The sequence below is a fragment of the Mesocricetus auratus genome, unplaced genomic scaffold, assembly GCF_017639785.1.
Source record: "Mesocricetus auratus isolate SY011 unplaced genomic scaffold, BCM_Maur_2.0 Super-Scaffold_100009, whole genome shotgun sequence".
Taxonomy (NCBI): domain Eukaryota; kingdom Metazoa; phylum Chordata; class Mammalia; order Rodentia; family Cricetidae; genus Mesocricetus; species Mesocricetus auratus.
In genome coordinates, this window is record NW_024429193.1 from 41,372,459 (window position 1) to 41,391,924 (window position 19,466).

At 44.6% G+C, this 19,466-nt stretch overlaps 1 protein-coding gene across 2 annotated transcripts; it reads left to right on the forward strand.

The window, feature by feature from the left end:
- Nucleotides 1-8,099: 8,099 nt before the first annotated feature.
- On the forward strand, nt 8,100-12,131 carry Gpr88 (G protein-coupled receptor 88). 2 transcript variants are annotated; one of them, XM_013118391.3, is made up of 2 exons: nt 8,100-8,626; nt 9,084-12,131. In XM_013118391.3, exon 2 carries the CDS (start codon nt 9,153-9,155, stop codon nt 10,305-10,307), a length of 1,155 nt encoding a protein of 384 aa, XP_012973845.1. In that variant the 5' UTR covers nt 8,100-8,626; nt 9,084-9,152; the 3' UTR covers nt 10,308-12,131. The 2 variants fall into 2 exon arrangements, with proteins under 2 accessions (XP_012973845.1, XP_005077160.1); XM_005077103.4 differs by having other exon boundaries at nt 8,103-8,626; nt 9,081-12,131.
- Nucleotides 12,132-19,466: the final 7,335 nt, after the last annotated feature.

Consider the following 19,466-nt stretch of genomic DNA (forward strand, 5'->3'; position numbering starts at 1 on the left):
TTGCAGCTAGTGATCCTGAAAAAAAATACTGTTATCTCCCCAAATACTCCATCTCCTGATACCATCATCTTGTTGGTTAGGATTTCAACACCTGAGTTTCAGAGGGGTACAACCATTTGGGAACAATATCAATGGCACTTAAACTTTTTTTAATTTGTAAATTCTGTTGAGAGGCCAATAAAAAATGTAAGCTTCTCTCTAGAAAAATGCACAACTACATATTTTTGTATATATATTTAGGGTCAGTCATCATTCTTTTAAAATGGTTACATCAGCTTCTGTCTTAGTCACTGTTCTACTGTTGTGAAGAGGCACAGTGACCACAGCAACTCTTATAAAGACAAACATTTAATTGGGGCTGGTTTACAGTTTCAGAGATTTAATCCACTATCATGATGGGAAGCAAGGCAGCACATAGGTAGACAAGGTGCTGGAGAGGTAGCTGAGGTTCTACATCTGGATCATCAGGCAGCAGGAAGAGAGACACTGGACATAGCCTGGGCATTTCAAACTTCAAAGCCCACTCCCAGTAACACACTTCCTTATAGGCCACACCAACTCTAACAAGGCAACATGTCCAAGTCCTTTCAAATAGTACCACTCCATACGACCCTAGTAGGACCATTTTCATTAAGAGCACCATATTCCCCTCCATGGATTGTAGTCACACAATAATGCAAAATTTATTCAGTCCAATGTCTTAGTGTATCTACCCTAACTATGCATTCTATGATTGAGGAAATAACCACAGGATGAGTGTGGGGACCCACTGGACCTACTGTGAGTCAGCCTTCAGTCAAAACTCCATTTTGGGGTTTTAGTTTCAAATGTAGTCAAGTTGACAACCAAGAATGCCATCACAAGTTCACCCCATGCCAAGCTGACACACCATTCTTATGTCACGATTAATTTCCAAATGAAAACAATAGCCAAGTCATAATAACATCTAAACATAGTATAACTATCTGACACACAATATCAAATGCACTATATAGTTAAAATGGGTGATAATAACCTTTGAGGGACATTTTTTAGTATCTTAAGGATTAAGGACTAAACCTTTCACTTTAATCCAGATCCAATTAAATGGTTTCCTTTATAAGAGTTACCATGGTCATAATGTCTCTTCACGGAAATGGAACACTGACTAGGACAGGTTCCCTTGTTACTTGAGTGTATGCTTCACAAACTCCCTACCCCAGCCAGATTCTCTATAGTTGAGCAGTCATGCCATTTTTGTCTTCCTTCATTGACCCTTGTCAGGAGTCCTCATGCTCACCAATATGCTCAATACACTGATGATAAATTCTGGCTCCTTTGCCTAAATGTTGGCATGAATGTCATCATCTTAAGCCCTACCCCTCTATCAGGCCCATACATGCCTGGTCCAGGTGATGTCTGATGTCTATATTTTCCTCTGTAAAGGTAAAACAACTTGTTCAAAGTTACCTGAGTAATAACAGACTCTGGATTTGGCTTTGACTTCATAACCGCTTTGGTAAATTGTTTAACCCTGGTCCTGTTGACATTTTGGGATGGATAGTTCCTTACTGAGGGGGAGCTGTCTTGTAGATTGTGGGATGTTTAGCACACCCTTGCTCCTGTACTCATGGGATGTTAATAGCACCCTGTCACCCAAGTTTTGAAAACTGAAGATTTCTTCTCAAGTTTCCCAATGTAGCCTGGTTTGTGTGAGCTTGTTGTGGGTTGGTGTCAGTCGTATTTGAAAATGATTTCTTTGTGGTTCCTTCCCACATCCTATAAGCTGCTGTTGCTGATTGAGGGTAGCAATCCTCTACAGCCTGGTGGGAGAGGGGAAAAGGAGGGAGTCACTAGGACAAGGTTTTGCATGCCTCCCATAGTAGAGAGATCAGGGTAGAACAGGCCAGCTCACAAATCTATGAATTTCTAATGTCTAAAAGCTTTACCTCAGGCTTTCTTGTGGAGGTGAGAGCTTATATGCAGATGAATGACGGCTGAGACTGCTCCAAACAGCAACCAAAAACAACTAAGGGGTTTGTTCCATTGAGAAAATCTTTAGTCTAAACAGATTTCAGGCCAACATGATTTTGAGTGGCATAATATGTGAGAGCAAGATCTGAGGAAAGAGAATGGGCTTTCAGCCAGTCTTAGTGTTGAACTTAGTGAGGTTGTTAGGTGGTTTGGCTAAAACAGAGAGGGAAAGAAACTGGAAATGGGCAGTTTGTTACCGCCACCAAAAACCCCTTTGTTTCCCAACGTGTTCCAGGCCATTGCTGCCTTGTATTGTGGAGGACTTTGAACTTCAATATTGCGAAATCACCCTGGTCCTTCAGAAAGTCAGCATCTGATTCTGTAATGCGGAATGCTTTCAGAAAAAAAAATCCTGTTTAAAAGTGATCTGTCAGCATAAGCCACAGAATGTGGTTACACGAAGTATTTTAGAAAAATAACAACACTGTTCTGCATGACCCTAATACTGAGAGATAACTGAGGTTGAAGTTGTAGTTACATAGACACCCCCGTAAGGTGGATTTTTAGTTTGGCACTCTGATCAAAAGGAGGGACTTGCCATCAACTAGCTTAGTATGTAAAGAGGGACTCCCCATACCCAGGAAACAGTGGGGCATTCTGGCGCTGTGGGATACACAGATAGACGACATGTGATAACTGCTTGATTACATCTTAGGGACCAGGAAACCGAGGAAGCCAGGATGAGGGCAGGCTATAAACGCCAAGGCCTGTGCACCAAACACCCACATCCTCCAGATAGGCCTCATGTACCAAAGACTCCAAAACCTTCTCCTATTGGCCAGTCTAGTCTTGACAGAAACTAGAGTTACCTGGGAAGGGAACCTCAATTGGCCTGTGGCCATTTTCTTAACTGCTGGTTGACGTGGAATGGCCCAGTCCCCTGCGAGCAGAGTCAGCCCTGGAAAGGCAGGCCTGGGTTCTATGAGAAAGGTAGCTGAATAAGCCAGGGGAAGCGAGCCCATGAGCAGCGTTCCTTCTTGCTTTCCGCTTCCAGCTCTTCCCTTGGCTTCTCTCAATGATAGACTACAAGATGAGATAAACTCTCTTCTGGCTCCTCCAATGCTAGCATCACCTGGGGACCATATGAGCCCATGGCCAGGGCATGGGGTGGGTATTTCTCAGTCAAGCAATAACAATTACATGAACAACCCCCTGGCTGGCTGTTAAGGCAATGCCTACTTTTTCCGGACTCTGAATCTCTTAGCTCAAGAAATATGGAGGTTTTGTGGGAGACACCTGGACACAGGAATTCACTTCACGATATAAGACTAGAGGGGTTTTTGTTTACGTTAGATGAGTTCTTAACTTCAGGGAAGACACAGCTGTGGACAAGGCCCAAGTTCTAAGTGCTCAACCCTTCTTCATCTTTCTATACAAATGGTTCCCGACCTTAGACACAACGAGATTCTGTTTTCTGTGGTTGGTTCCATACCCACTTATTTATAGCTTCATTATAACATTTGCTACTTTGTCTTCTGACAGTTTTTTTCCTTATCTGTATACCAGTGAGGTCAGTCACTGAGGCCCTCACTGAGGGCCAGGAATGGATCCTAATTATCTTTATGCTTTCACTGCCCAGAACATACCAGGGGATCAATATATTTTTGTGTGAGTGTGCGCATTTATGCATAGGGTGAAGAAGTAGATGGAAAACAGGTAGAAATGCGCTTCACTGTCACAACACAAGAAGTCTGCAGTGGGTTGAGGAGATGACTCAGTTGGTAAAGTGCTTGAGGTCCAGAGCACAATCTCCAGGACCCCTGTGAAAGGTCAGCACATCGTCACATCCTAGTGATCTTAGTGCTGGGGAAAAAGGAGCAGAGGATCACTGAGGTTGATAGCCACCCAGTCTAGTCAAATGGGTGGACGCCATATTCACTGAGAGACCTTGTCTCAAAAAGTAACATGGAGAACAATTGAGAATGACACCTTGGAGGGTCTATAGCCTGTCCCTGCCTGGCAAACATGGCTCTGGCAGGACATGGCCTTCTCCCTAGTTCTAGCTACCTTACTAAAAACCATTAGATTACATTCCTGAAGCTAGCTCCCAAGGTCCATTTCTTTATTTGGCTAATCCCACCTCCAGAGATTGACTACCAAGGTCCAGACATCAAAGTATTGGAGTCCAGCAATTAAAAGCCCCTACTGGCTGCCTTAATTAACCTGCCCAATTACACCTCATCCTAATATGGCATTTCCCCTTGTACCTTTATGAACTGCCATTTTCCTGTGTGCCAAGTCTGTCTCCTCTCTATCTGGAGGCATTCCTTTGTCATTATCCCTCCTGTCCCTTGCTTACCTCCCTCATCCTCTATGTCCTGTCTTTGTCTCTTATTCCCACTATTTGTACCTCTGGGGCAAATAAATCTCCTTTGTGCTGAGAACTTGGTCTTGGGCTGTCCTAAGCTGATACTTTTCCCTATATAACTGATACTAACCTCTGACCTCCACAGACATGAACACACACACACACACACACACACACACACACACACACACAACTGACACTTAAAATCTATACAATATAATGATAAAATATCAATGGAAATAGAAAAGAAATTATTTTATTAAAATATACATAACAATATTTTCCTAGAAAAAAGTTGATACTTAAATAGACGAACTTTAAAAGTAATTAAAATTATAGTAAAAAGAGGTGGTCAGTTTAACAGCGCATACATAAGCTTTACAAAACCTGTAAAAAAAAAACCTTGAAGAAAAAGAAAACATAAAATTAAAATATGAATATATAAACTATTTAGTATAAAACTGCAATAAGTATAACCCATTATAGCAGCATAATTTCATATAAAACCTCTCAGTAGGCTTGGACAGAAATGTTCCCGACTCTAAGGCAACAAATCAGCAAACTACAACTGAGGTCCTATTTGATGTGAATCCTTGGAACCTTTGAGGGTGTTCCTGAAAGTGACATCTACAGGGCAGACTGTAGAATGAAGAGGGGTTTAGCTAGGAAGCCTGAGCAGAAGGAAGGCTGGTAGAGAAGAATCAGAGTGGCACCGGGAAAGTGACTATAATAATAATAATAATAATAATAATAATAATAATAACAATAATAAATCATACCTCAGGTTTTTCCAAGGGAAAAATTAAGTAAAATTGTGTTAGCACTCATTCATTAACCCCCAAAGCATTTATGAAGTATTTACCATGTGCCATGCCATGTTGTGTTGCAAATAAGCAAAACATATACCCTATATTACTTAAGTCAAGTGCCCTAAAACAAAATGGAACTAAATGAAAAACCAGACAAGAATATGGCCTATCAGGCCTGGGCTAAATACAAGAGTGGTGTCTTTGGCAGAAGTGCATATGTCTTCAGGACAAGGAGTCCCTCAGATTTGTCCTCCCTACTTGTTACAGAGAGACCCAGAGTCTGGAATTCGAACACAGAATTCCTTTATGACTAAGGTAGTTCATGGCAACTTTAACTGCGGTGCCATGTTTAAACCACAGTTGATTGAGGGATTTCTTGTAGCCCTGCTGTGTTTGATGTACTCAAGGCTTTATTACAGAAAAATGCTGGTAGAAGAAGACAAGGCAAGGATTCCACATTACCAACAGGCTGGACACCTAACCTTCGTTGCAGTGAGATCAAACTCCAGCTTCTTTCCCTTCAACTTCTGCTATTTCTACTGAAACCCAGGATCTAGTTATACCCATTTGGGCATGCCCATTAACGTGATCAGAATCCTTCACAGCTATTCACATGACTGCTTTTAACCGGGTTTGAAAAGGAAAAATCGGGGAGGTACAGTCTGATTTTCCTTCTGAAGTACTCAAGGGCAGACTGGGAAAGCCTCCTGACATAGGACCCAGGACTGCACTCCACCTTACACACATTAGGTCTTTACCAAGTGGCAGAATGAGGCAGGAGACAGTTTGGAAGAAAGGGACCTTTGAAACCACTGAGTGGAAGCGTCTGTCCTGGCAAATTGGGAATAAGCTGCAAGGCTAACTGATGGATGCCTTACTTAGAACCTAGGATATCTGGAACTCCAGGCAACACTTTTCTAATGCATGTATTACCTATTCCTTATTGAGTTAAATTTGTAAATAAACAACCTTGTCAGTGGTTGGGAGGGTATTTGGTATACTCTTTGGGGGGAAAAATTCCCTTGTGTACAGATAAATTAACACTTGTACCAAAGCATATTTGAACATGAGTGCAAATCTCTATTGTTGTAATTTAAGAAAAGTGGCGCATGAAAGATTCCATGAGACAGGATTTAAGTAGAGGGTTATTTTTATTAGGGAAAGGGATCCTAAAAAGGGGAAAGGGGGGGAGACCAGCTCCTGGAGACAGGAGCAGCGGGAGAGGAGAGATAGGAAAGAGGAGGAAAGAGAGAGGGAGGGGGAGAGAGAAGAGAGGGAGAGAGAGGAGAGGGAGAGAGAGGAGAGGGAGAGAGGAAAGGGAAAGAGAGAGGAGAGGGAGAGGGAGAGGAGAGGGAGAGAGAGAGGAGGATGGGAGGTGGGCAGGGCCCTTTTAAAAGGGAACACAGTGAATGTGCACAGGTGGTCCTCTTAGTGGCTGCAGCTGAGAGTGTATTCTGTCAGAACCCCAAGGACAGGCCAGTACAGATGTCTGAATACTAACTTCTACGACATGCCACATTATGAAAAGCTCAGAGGTCCTTACCATTCACACTATAAAGTGTTCAGGGAACTTGCTTTCTCCCAACACCCACCATTCAAACATGGTCTTTAAATTTTAGTTTAAGCTTTATAGTAAATCTGAATAAAAGGTACAGGATGGACTCTGGGCACATGGCTCAGTTAGTTAAGTGCTGGCCAAATAAGAATCAGGACTAAGTTCAGACTCAAAGCACTCACATAGAAAGCCAGGCATGGGGGCACACATCAGTAATCCCGACTCTTGGAAAGTAGGAGCAGATGGTTCTTGGAACTCAGTGGCCAGCAAGCCTAGCTCAAGCCATGTAGTTTCAGGAAGAGATACCGTCTCAAAAACTATGGTGAGGAGACATTAAGGAAGACACTCAACTTCAAGCTCCTGTCTATCTATAAATGACACACACACACACACACACACACACACACACACACACACACACACACACACAGAGAGAGAGAGAGAGAGAGAGAGAGAGAGAGAGAGAGAGAGAGAGAGAGAGAGAACTACCACACAACTCCTGCCCTGCATGTGCACAGCTTCCCAGCCATCAATGTCTTCCACTGGACTGGCTCACTTGTCACAACTGATGAAGCACCCTGACACATTTTCACTGAGTCCATAATTTATGTGTGAGTTCTCTGGGTGTTTGTTGTCTAGTAAGTTTGGGCAAATTTACAATGAAGTGTTCCACAATTAGAGTATCATACAGTGTTGCATCCCCCCCACCAGGTATGCTCATTCACCCCTTTCATCTCCCCATCTCTACCTAACCCTGACAGCTCGTGATTTGCCTCCAGTTTTGCCTTTACTGCTTGTAATACAGTCGGCATTGTGCAGTACACAGCCTTTTCAGAGGCTCCCCTTTGCTTACTAATAAGCCTTTCCAATTTCTTTATGCGTTTTATGTTTTGACAGTCTCCCTTTATTGCTAAGTGGCATTCCATTATTTAGATGGACTGTGGACACCATCTTTAGATGTCTGACCATTGTATTCCCACATCCCTCGCATCTCACCAAAACACAAGCCAAACTTTGGAGAGATGTCTAGTGATGAGAAGAACAGAATTGAAATTGTGATTTAAGTTAAGGCTCACATATTTTCTGTAGCTAATTACTCATGTCCCACTTTGCCAAATGGGGGAAGGTGAATTTCAATTCAAATGTAAAGTAATTCTCCCTGAAAATATACTGGGGTATATTTATCTCTGAGAAAAAAAAGTCTTGCCTTCAGAATGAATCAGACTGAGATGAAATTTTATTCTAACATTTAAAAGAGAAGGGAATAAAGGAAAGAAAGAAAAATCAGACAGTGAAAAATAAGAGAGGGAGGAAGGAAAAGAAGGAGAGAGGGAGAGAAGAGTAGAGAGAGAGAGAGAGAGAGAGAGAGAGAGAGAGAGAGAGAGAGAGAGAGAGAGAGAGAGAGAGAGAGAGAGAGAGAGAGAGAATCAGAATGGGGAACAGAGAAACTTGCTAACTAACAGAATTTTCCGAGCAAGGTATTTCTCTCCCTTTTACAAGTTAGCAGTTACTGAATAATTCATGACAGCATGGAAAGGCTGTCTTCCCCTGGTGATGGATAACTAAGCAGGAGAGCGCTCCAAGTGGGTTTGCCACATCAGTCAGCGCTCTTGCTTCTGAGCACAGGGTGCGCTCCTCTCCAGCTCAGCTTCTCTTGCAGCCAGGCATCCCTGCTGCTGCTGCCTGCCCACCCGCCTGGGCTTGTAGCCTACCACTTTACTTTCTCCAGTTCTGCTGCCAGCTGAGGAGACTTCCCACAGCTGCTGGCTCCTGCCTGGGACCATGTGTGTGGATGCCGCTTGGGAGAAGCAAGGCACTTGCTCCTGGCGTGGATCCCAGCTCAGCTTCTCCTGTTGACTTCTGGACCACAGATGCTGAGGAGGGACTTCCTGGCATCTCTCCCTCTGCCATCACCAGTTTAAGGACTGGACCCAAATCAAGGTACCATCTACTCCCTCTCCTTGGCATTTTCCCCAGGATATCTCTACTTTCTCCCAGTAACAAGGGGCTTGGGGGCTGGCAACAAACACTCTTAACTCGTGTGTGTGTGTGTGTAGAGAGAGAGAGAGAGAGAGAGAGAGAGAGAGAGAGAGAGAGAGAGAGAGAGAGAGAGAGAGAGAGAGAGAGAGAGAGAGAGAGAGAGAGAGAGAGAGTGTGTGTGTGTGTGTGTGTGTTCGGGAAAATCGTTCTTGGTATTGATGACCTTCCGGCTTCCCTGCTGCTTGCCGACTGTACGGACTATCTCTGTCCCTGGAAACATTTCTGAGGCAGGCACCTATCATCTGCCACCCCTATTTCTCCTTCAGCTCCCTCTCTCCCCCTCCCCCAACCCATCATTCGGCTTCAGCCTTTGTGTCGGTGGCAGCTGGCTGATGGGATGTCTTTGCCCTCCCAGCAGGCAAGTGTCAGGATGGGCCACGCTGCAAGACGCCAACGCTAGGGCGCGAGGTGTGAAGAGTTGTCCAGAATGACCAACTCCTCCTCCACTTCCACCTCCTCCACCACCGGGGGATCGCTGCTGCTGCTCTGCGAGGAAGAAGAGTCGTGGGCCGGCCGGCGGATCCCGGTGTCTCTCCTGTATTCGGGGCTGGCCATCGGGGGCACGCTGGCCAACGGCATGGTCATCTATCTCGTATCGTCCTTCCGAAAGCTGCAGACCACTAGCAACGCCTTCATCGTGAACGGCTGCGCCGCGGATCTCAGTGTCTGCGCTCTCTGGATGCCACAGGAGGCGGTGCTGGGGCTCCTGCCCGCGGGCTCCGCGGAGCCCCCGGGGGACTGGGACGGTGGCGGGGGCAGCTACCGCCTGCTCCGGGGCGGGCTGCTGGGCCTCGGGCTCACCGTGTCCCTCCTGTCCCACTGCCTCGTGGCGCTGAACCGCTACCTGCTCATCACCAGGGCGCCCGCCACCTACCAGGTTCTGTACCAGCGGCGCCACACGGTGGGCATGCTGGCGCTGTCCTGGGCCCTGGCCTTGGGTCTGGTGCTTTTGCTCCCGCCCTGGGCGCCCAAGCCGGGAGCCGAGCCTCCGCAAGTCCACTACCCCGCGCTCCTGGCGGCCGGAGCGCTGCTGGCACAGACGGCGCTGCTGCTGCACTGCTATCTGGGCATCGTGCGCCGCGTGCGCGTCAGCGTCAAGCGGGTCAGCGTGCTCAACTTCCACCTGCTGCACCAGCTGCCCGGCTGTGCCGCCGCCGCCGCCGCCTTTCCCGCCGCCCCACATGCTCCGGGTCCCACAGGCACCGGGAACCCCGCCCAGCCCCAGCCCCTGCCGGCCGCCCTGCAGCCGCGTCGCATGCAGCGACGTCTCAGCGGCTTGTCGGTGCTGTTGCTTTGCTGCGTCTTCTTGCTGGCCACGCAGCCGCTGGTGTGGGTGAGCCTGGCCAGTGGCTTCTCGCTGCCGGTGCCCTGGGGCGTGCAGGCGGCCAGCTGGCTCCTGTGCTGCGCCCTGTCGGCGCTCAACCCTCTGCTCTACACGTGGAGGAACGAGGAGTTCCGCAGATCCGTGCGATCAGTCCTGCCCGGCGTCGGGGACGCGGCTGCAGCAGCAGCGGCCGCCACCGCGGTGCCAGCCATGTCCCAGGCGCAGCTGGGTACCCGGGCAGCTGGCCAGCACTGGTAACTCACCTGGCCCAGGGAGGCTTCCTATGCCATCTGCCGCATCACCTCCTCTCTTTGTAAGCTATCCCCAACCCCAGAGAAGATCCCCGAGGGGAAGATTTTGCCTTCCTTTCCCAGTGCAATACCTGAACCAAGGTCTTCCCCTAAATGGAGTCCCAAAGTAATTGTGCGCGACCGCCAGACTTTTATCCTTTGTTTTTGTGTTTTAGAGACACCCTTACGTCCAGACACCCAGACTACAAAGACTTACAAACTGGCATTTAAAGTGCCGGTTAATTTATTTCAAGTTTGCTTTTGAAACAGAGCTTTCATAATATACAACCCTTCCAACCTCCATTGTCTTATATATGAAGCGCCTTGAGTGTATGAGTGTGCGTGGGTCAAAGGGAATATTGTGGAAGAAGAAACAGTGTGTGTAGACAGTATTTTAATCACGCCTCCTTCTGTTATAGTTCAGTCTTTGTATATTGACCTGGAAGAGTGAAACCACAGGTGTGCACACCGGTGTGAGCTGCCATTGAGACCTCAAGCCCTGTATTTTCAAAAGGGTCGCTATTGAGTCGTTTTTTAAAAATGAGATTAGACTGTCAGCCAGTAAGGAAACAAATCAAATTTAGCATTTTATTTTCCTCTTAACTCACTTCTAAGGTGGAAAACTAGCCTTGGGTATTGTATCGAAAAATTTCAAGTTTGTTAATGGATGGTCTGAAACCAGAAATGGAATTTTGGAGACAAAAAGGGGGGGTTATCTATTTTAGGTACCAGTTTCACATTTTCTAAAGCATGCACACATCCTGCTAACCACATTTGTAACCAATTTATTCGCCTCTGAGTGTGATCGCAGCTTCGAACATTCTGTACTATAATGGTTGCTAAGGAGAATGAATACTGTTTTCTCTTTAAGATATCTCAATGCACATGATATAATTAAACACTAATACCATAACTGCATAGCTAATGTTAGCTGCTATTGCATGCTCCTAGATGTTAGAACGTATTGGGAGATAGCCATTAGACAAAGACATTTTATTTCTTCCAGACATCAGAAGGGATGGCCTTTAATCATTTGGAAAGAGGCACAGATACACCTGTGGCTGCTTAGAGTTCTTGTCTTGACCTGATTTATAAGAAAATTCCCACTTGGGACTTTAGCTCCCAAGTGAAACCAATGGTCAAGATGATACACTAATACAGATTCGCTCTGCAAAGCTAAGTGTGCTTTTAGGGGTGAAACAAGCCACACCCTAGGAAGTATCACTGTTTTATGTTGTTCATCTATATTACCATGACATTTAATATCAACATCATGTCTTTTGAAGACGGAATAGTACGCTCGGTTGTGTGTCAAAGTCACCGTCCAAAGGGGACTCCATTTTCAAATCTCTCAGTCGAGTTTTGCCATCTTCATCTTTGACTTCCTAAATGTTTTAAGATACATTTTCAGTGTGCAGAGTCATGTGAAGTCATCTCATGAAATTAAACGGGGGAAAAGTAATAAGAGGCGCAGGGCAGTCTGTTAGCCACATAAAGTCCTGAGCCAAACAGCCTCAATGAACTTCGTAATTCGGGAGTAAAGACGGCTTACTTTGTTGCATTCTTGGACCAAGGATGGTAAGAACACTTGTATATTTGCATAATTATGGGAGACCCAGGGAATGGACAATTTTAGAGTAAAACAAAATAAAATAAACATGTTTGTCACTAACAATACATCATCAGTCATGTTATTAACCACACACTGCATGAGCCATTTTTCTCTTACGAAGTTTTCATCTCTTCCCGGATTCCTGGATTCAGATATTTAATTAAACTTTAGATAATGCTTCTTCTGGGTCCATTTCTTCTTTCTTTGGGTATCTGTTCTTTGTCTCTGTCTTGATGATGCTGTACTAGAAGGCACTGTGTTCCCAAACAAAGTGACTTTTAATTATTCTAAAATGTTTCCTACTTCATGTAGGTAGGTGAGGTCCTTGCACTACTTTAGGAAAAGAGCTAGATACGTTTCCTTGCTGTAAACATCTTGGAACCTATCACAGAGAGATGGGGATTTTTCCATTTGAGAGTCCAGTGGGACAAATTTCTAAAGCCTTCTAGTTAAGCATTGTCCTTGTTTCTCATGGTGGGTGATGTCAAAAGTTCCCTCTCAGTTCCTATACTGTGCCACACCTATAAAGAAATTTGCAAATGAGAATCTGACATCTTGCCATGTTTCTGGCTAGCACTGAGAGCTGCTGGCTGGCGCCATGCCATGTGGGAGACCTACTTTCAATTAATTTACTAGTAATTAACTCCACAGGACTGATTCACTTTTAATTTTAAAGTAGCACCGATGCATCTAAAAATGCCTTCCCAGGCACTGCCTGTGAGTGTTGGAGTTACTGCTTTGACAAATTAAATTAATGGAGATTGTGTTCTTATTTAAATGAAACCACATATTATCCACCCAGGAATAAAAAAAGAAGTTCCTAACTGCTCTCCCAGGCTTCCCTAATTTGCTTTTTTCCTTTTATGTGCATGCCTAATAATGTGTACAATGTCTACCTTCCTTCTGCATTCATTTCAAGGGCTAAATTCTAGGACAGAATAGGCCTTATCTGCAGCACTTTCTTCCTTTAACAATGAAGATTGTTCATAAACAAGAATTCTGGTTGGTACAGGGACATTCACCCATATCGTTTCAAGTCAGATAAATTTCTCTTTGTCTTAGAATTACAAGAAACGATTTCCACACTGGGATACACTTCTTTTCAGAGGGACCCAGTGGAGGATGGCATGCAGAGGAGGAAGGGGTGAGGGCAAAGAGGCTTTCTTTAAAACACTGATAAAGGCGTTGAAAAGATCTGCTTGCCAGTGGGAAGTTGGTCTGCTTTGAACTCACAGTGGAGGACAACCTTGTCCTTCTAGTGGTGACATATTAAGTGACTTTGGCATTTCTTGTGCCACCTTTATGGCGTAGCCCAGGGGTTCATATGATATTTGCCCAGCTCTACAGAAGCCTTAGTGGCTCACTTGAAGAGGACCTCCATGGTGTGACTCTACCTGAAGAATGGAGGAGCTGGGACAATGGCTCAGTCAGTAAAGTGTTTGCTGTACAAGCATGAGGACCCGAGTTCAGATCCCTGATGGCAGGTTAAAGGAAGGTCACAAATACCCAGATAACGACCACTCACACAATGATGATAAATAATGGCTATAGTCTTCCTGCTCCAGGAAATGCAGCCTATGCCCTTCAGGATGCTCCGATCTTAACTCTACAGAGACAGCCAGCCCCTTCTCTTCCTTATAAGGGGTCATGTCCACATACACTGAGGCCACGCCCTAAGGTGTGGCCACCACCCCAAGCCCACTGGTGGAACAAAATGCCACTACAGATCCCTACAATCCATTTAAAAAAGTCAAGCATTGGACAGCATGGCTGGGATTCCAGTTCTGGGGAGGTAGAGACAGGAGGACCCCTGGGGCATGCTGGCCTTCTATTTTGGCTTATGGGTGAGTTTGATATTTCAGTGGGAGAATCTGCCTCAGAAAATAAAGTATGGAGCAATTAAAGAAGACACTCGACATCAGCCTTTGGCCTACACATACTCTTGTGCGAGTGTGTGTGTGTGTGTGTGTGTGTGTGCGCGTGCGCACATGTGAGTATTGTACTCACACACATGAACATTGAGAAAAATCATGATGCTCCTTCCTTTCAAGGCCTGTTCTTGATGTTTATGGCTTGTGGAGCCAGAGTGGTGCTCCAAATGCAGCTTTGGGTCTACGGGAAGGTGACGATTTCTTCCTTGGTATGTGCTCTTTTAATATCTCCAGGAACCTCATGCAAATGTGTGTTGCTCAGCCATAGACCTGAGTTCGGCCTGTATTCCCATCTCAGCCAGATGCCTTGCCACCTCTGGCATCTAGTGGTGAACATACAGAGGCCAAAGTAACCCCTGGAAGTGGTTGCTGGTTCTTTGGGCAGGGAACTCATGTGTTCTAGGCACCTGCATTCATGAGGGTGAAACAAACTAGCATATGTCCTTGTGGGATGGGTGGTCAGAGGACAGTAAAAGCCCTCCCCTTAAAGTGCAAGACCTAGGTTGGAGTCCCAGTTTCTCTGCATGGGATGGTGCTGTCAACACTCTCGTTTATAGGCTCTCTAGGCAGCCTTGCCTAGCCTGCCCCTCCAATAGGGCCTTCCTAGTGAAGCCCCTCACTGAGATTCCCAGATACTTCCAAAGGCCTGGTACATAGTAGAAGGGGAGGAGAGAGGGCTGCGTCTGAAGTACAGGTTGGATGTGACTATCTGTTGGAAGGATGTGATGGGTACGTGGGATCTCCTGCACCATTCTCCCTACTGATGTGCACCTTTGGAATTTTCATAAGGACACACGCCTTAAAAGCTGTGACCAAAGCTAAGGGGATATAAAAAGAAAGAGAAGAAAGGAAGAGCACAGAAAGGACAGGAGCCAAAGCTCGAGATCCCACAGGGTTAAGTAAGTGGTCAAATAACCCGCAACACTTCTGTCAAACCAAAGCTGTCTACGTGGTATTTTGGTTCTAATCACCACTTTACGTGTAGTTATTTCTGAGGGTCTTATGTAGGAAAGCTGTGGGTTTTGATTTGTGAAAGGCTTATATATTGCTTCTCAGTGACAAGGCACTGTTGCCAGAACCTGGGAGAAATGACTATGGGATGTCTTGACCTTTTCTCTGTAGTTCAGGGTGTGGCAGCATGGAAGAAAGTGCTGGGGACCATTCAGGCTAAGGATTTGCTATACTTATTAAAGAGAAATTGCTTGAATTTCAAACAGTCTGTTATATAATTTAGGTTCAGTGTCCAATTGTGTATTTTCATCTTTTGTGTCATGAGGTTGAACAGACACTCTGCTTTTAGCAAAAAGGCAGTTCTATGAAATGTTGGCATGGTATATTATAGCACTATAATATACATGCTTCCAAAAGGTTCTATTTAACTTTGTGTGTGTGTGTGTGTGTGTGTGTGTGTGTGTGTTTGCACATGCCACTAAAATTCAGAGTACAATTCTCAGGAGAATAGAATGTATGCAACAGTAAACCAAACTATCACTCCCATCTTTGATAAAGTTGAAATTAAGTCAGTGGGATGGCTCAACAGACAAAGGTGCCTGCCACCAAGATACCAAGATGGACAAACTGAGAGTTAAGCTGAGACTGGAGGATGTAACAATATTAGTGCCGTGAAAGGTTCACTAACTCTTTCCATATCAGTCTAAGCTTAGCACACGTGGGGTGAACAACTTTCCTTGGTCCAGACTGAGAGAAAAGACAGAGGCCACATGACTTTCACATAAGACCTTGATAAAAGAGAGCTGCTTTGTGGAGAAATTTGGGTGGGTAACTACTTCCCATGTAGTGGGCAACTCACTTCATCCCGAATGAGTAGTTTGGAAACAAGGAAGAGGCCAGCAATGTCAACAAAAATCTTTTCTTTTGGGAGCTGGACAGATGAGAAAATGAGACATCCCTTCTCTAAGTGTGTGCACCCTGTGGTGTTGAGCCAGGGACAGGCAGGCACAGGATGGAGTCACTGTGATGAGTCATGGCACTATGTGTCTATGCAGCTTTGCCAGAGGGAAGAAATACCTTCCACTTTCTGACCACAGGTAAACCACCAATTATATAAGACACGGTATCATGACCCTACGTGCAAGCTGGAGTAGTAAATAAGTGTAATCTCCAGGATAGTTTCTATAAACTAAGCAATGAAGTATGATTAAGTAGGAGATGATCAGTGGAGAAAAATGGGTAAATAGAAAAAATGAAGTTTAAATATCAGAAAGATTGCTGCTGCTGTTGCTTTTCACAACAACAGTAAAGGACAGGTATTAAGCCAGGTGGCACATTCTTTAATCCCCAGACATAGGAAGGAGGATCACTGGCCACTCTGGGGTTCATAGTGAGACTCTTTCTCAAAAGGACAAAATAACACAAGGCAGGTATTATGATTTGCTTTATAACTGGCAGCTTCATCACTGCCCATAAATGTCACTAGCAGAAGAGACTGATGACTGTTAAACTCGAGTCTAGTTGACTCCAAAGCTGGGACTTAGAAACACAGTGTCACACACAGAATCCACAGCAAGTGCCAGAAGCAAGATTTGGCTCAGTGGGTGGGAGATAGATTTCAGCTTGATAGGAGGAAAAAAGAACTTTATCTCAAATTATAAGTGCTCAAAATAGTTGGGGCTGTCTCGGGAGATTATGACTTTCCTAGCACCTGAGGGACAAGTTGAGGTGGAAGATTAACGTGCTAACGGGAGTCTCTGCAGGTGAAAAGCTTCCCCATGTTAAGTAGAGATGCCATTAAAGGCTGGTTTCTGTGATTACGTAAATAGCTCTTCTGCTTGGAGGTGACAACTGCCTCCTTGTTCTGGTCCTGTGATATTTCAGCTGGTTAATCACAAGGAGCATGCCTGCTATATACATATCCTACCCCTCACCAACCAAACAGAAGCAAGCTGCAGTGACAGCAGATATCCCTTATGGGGCACGGGGACACCAACAGGACACATTCTTTGTCACTTTGCCCAATTCATACTTCTTCTAGTCAGTCTCCCTTTTGGTCCCACCTCATCCCCCAACTTTTTCTTTTTAAGAGGAATATAGGATGGAAGAAGTGTCTCTTAGCATTTTCTCAGGCTAAATATGGAGACACGGTGTATTAGTTATACACATTTAATTTTAATAAGGAATATTTTTTATTGCTTTTTATTTTGGGGGAATGGAACAGACTTCAAGGCGACCAGTTGGATGAAAAATAAGCTAAGGTCAGCTTTCTTGGAAACATTACTTTTGCTGAACATTGTTCTCAGCTGAGGGTTTTGCATGTGACACGGTCTAAAATAGATTTTAACCAAACCCTATGGTTGTGACTATTTTTGGTTGTCAACTTGGCTATATCTGGAAGTAAATAAAACCACCTGTGAGGAATTTTTGCTTTAGTTGAAGTGGCAAGATCCTCTTCCAACCTGAATCTTTTGAGGTGGGGAGCCCCTGCCTCTTATCTGGGCCACACCTTCTGCTAGAAACCTATATACAGATGTGGAAGAATGGAGTCTTTGTTCTGTGCCTGCTTGCAAGCACACCTGGCTAGCAAGTACACTCCTTCACTGGCAGTAGAACCTACTTCTTTGGGATTCTGGCATGTACTGAAGAACGGGTGAAACTTCAAGTCTCGGGGACTGAGCAACTACGAGACTCTTGGACCTTCCATTTGGTTGGATTAGCTGGACCATAGCCTGTAAGTCATTCTAGTAAATATGTATGTATATATACATATTCTCATTCTATAAGTTCTGTTATGCTAGAGAATCCTGACCAATGCACCCAACTAATCTATATGTTCAGGATTGACATGTAACAGTTGCAATTTGGCCCCTCTTAGTTTGGCAAAGTAAAGTCTATATCTACATACTGGAAGTTCCTAGTGCAGAAGCATAGCACAAAGCTGTTCTGGGTTCATTCTAGGCAGTAACAGAGACTGGGCTCACAAGATTAAAATCTTTAGATTATATGCTTTCAAATTTACTGAAACAAAAAAATGAACTCCTAATTTATAAACATTGTATTTAGTAAGGTAGGGTTCTCTAGAGGAATAGAACTGATAGAACATAGTAAAAGGGTGTATTCGATCAGTTTATACAACACCATCTGGGTAGCCTGACAATGACTGTCTCACAGCAAAGAGGCTAAGAATCTGGTATTTTCTCAACTCATGAGGTTGAATGTCTTAGCAGTCCCAATCAGGTGTTAACGATCTGGATATCTAGAAAGATGCTGGTCTGGAGTCTACATTGGGAGCTGGAGAAGCTGGTTCTAACATCCGTGAAGGAGCAGCAGTAGTAGGCTAGATGACCTTGCCAGCAAGAGTGAAAGCAAGTGGGTAAAAAACAAAGCTTCCTTCTTCCATTTTCCTTTTATCTAGGCTGTCACTAGAAGGTAATGTCCACTTTTAGGGCGAGTCTTCTCATTTTGATAAGCTGTTCAGGAAAACCTCTCACAGAAATGCCTAGCAGCCTTTTAATTGATTCTAGATTAAGTCAAGCTGGCAACCAGTGTTATCCAACACAAGTACTGATGTGGTCTTAGCATACAGAGATGGTGCCATTGAAGATCATGATTCCATCATCTTTATCATTGTTCTCACCATTGTCAACAATTGTTTGCTAACAGTTCAGAGTTGTTATGTGTAAGTTGGCTTTTCTGTTTAACAAAGTATGCTAAAACATGACATTAGACTACAGGTATTGACCAGTTCATTGTTCTATGGGTTAACTGTTTGCTTAGGGTCATCTGAGCAATACCTCTGCTATTCTCAGGTGAATCTACTCATGAGTACGCAGTCAGCTGATAGCACATGAGCCAAACTTCTTTTTTTCATTTGACTAGATTTGGACTTGAGTGGTTGAGCTAGCCTAGGCTCATTCACACAATGGTACACAGGAGCCCAGCTCTTGTTACATTTTCTACTGGCCATGTTAAATCACAAGGTGAAATCAGCTTTAATGGTCATTCATTGGACTGATAAAACCCGATAGGATTATGTTGAGAAGTAGGACCCGTAAGGGGTAGTTCAGCCTTCAGGGCTCTGCTTTCATGAACTGTGAGTGGGTTGGCTATTGTGGGAGTGGGTTCCTGACACCAGCATGAAACTGGATTCATTTTCTCACTCATGTGTGTTTTCTTGCTCTTTGGCCATCAGAATATGCAACAAGAAGATTCTCTCCCTGGCCAGGTATATCGTCTCAAGACTGAGGCAGAAGGATCACAGGGTTGAGGACAGCCTGGGCTACTAGGATGCATTAAGAATCCCAGGTCAGCCTGGGATACCTGAAAGCTTATATCAAAATACAAAATAAACAAACAAATAAAAACAAAGAATGAACAAATCCCAAAAGCTTTAGATTCAAGCCTCTAACCATTGAACTCTAGGACTTCTGAGTTTCTCTGACTTCAAGATGTTTAGTCTTGACCTGAGGTCCCTTTGTCGTGTAGCATAGCATCATCAAAGGCGCTCTGGCTTGGGATATGACTTTTCCAGTGAGTGATTAGTCTGTCTCCCACAGACAAGGAACTCTAACTAGATGTTGGTGTTTGCCTGCGAAGGAAAAGTTCAGGAAAATTTTTATGGATCTAAGCA

Coding starts and splice junctions, on each gene's coding strand:
- Gpr88 (XM_013118391.3), top strand. CDS start 9,153: ATGACCAACTCCTCCTCCACTTCCACCTCCTCCACCACCGGGGGATCG.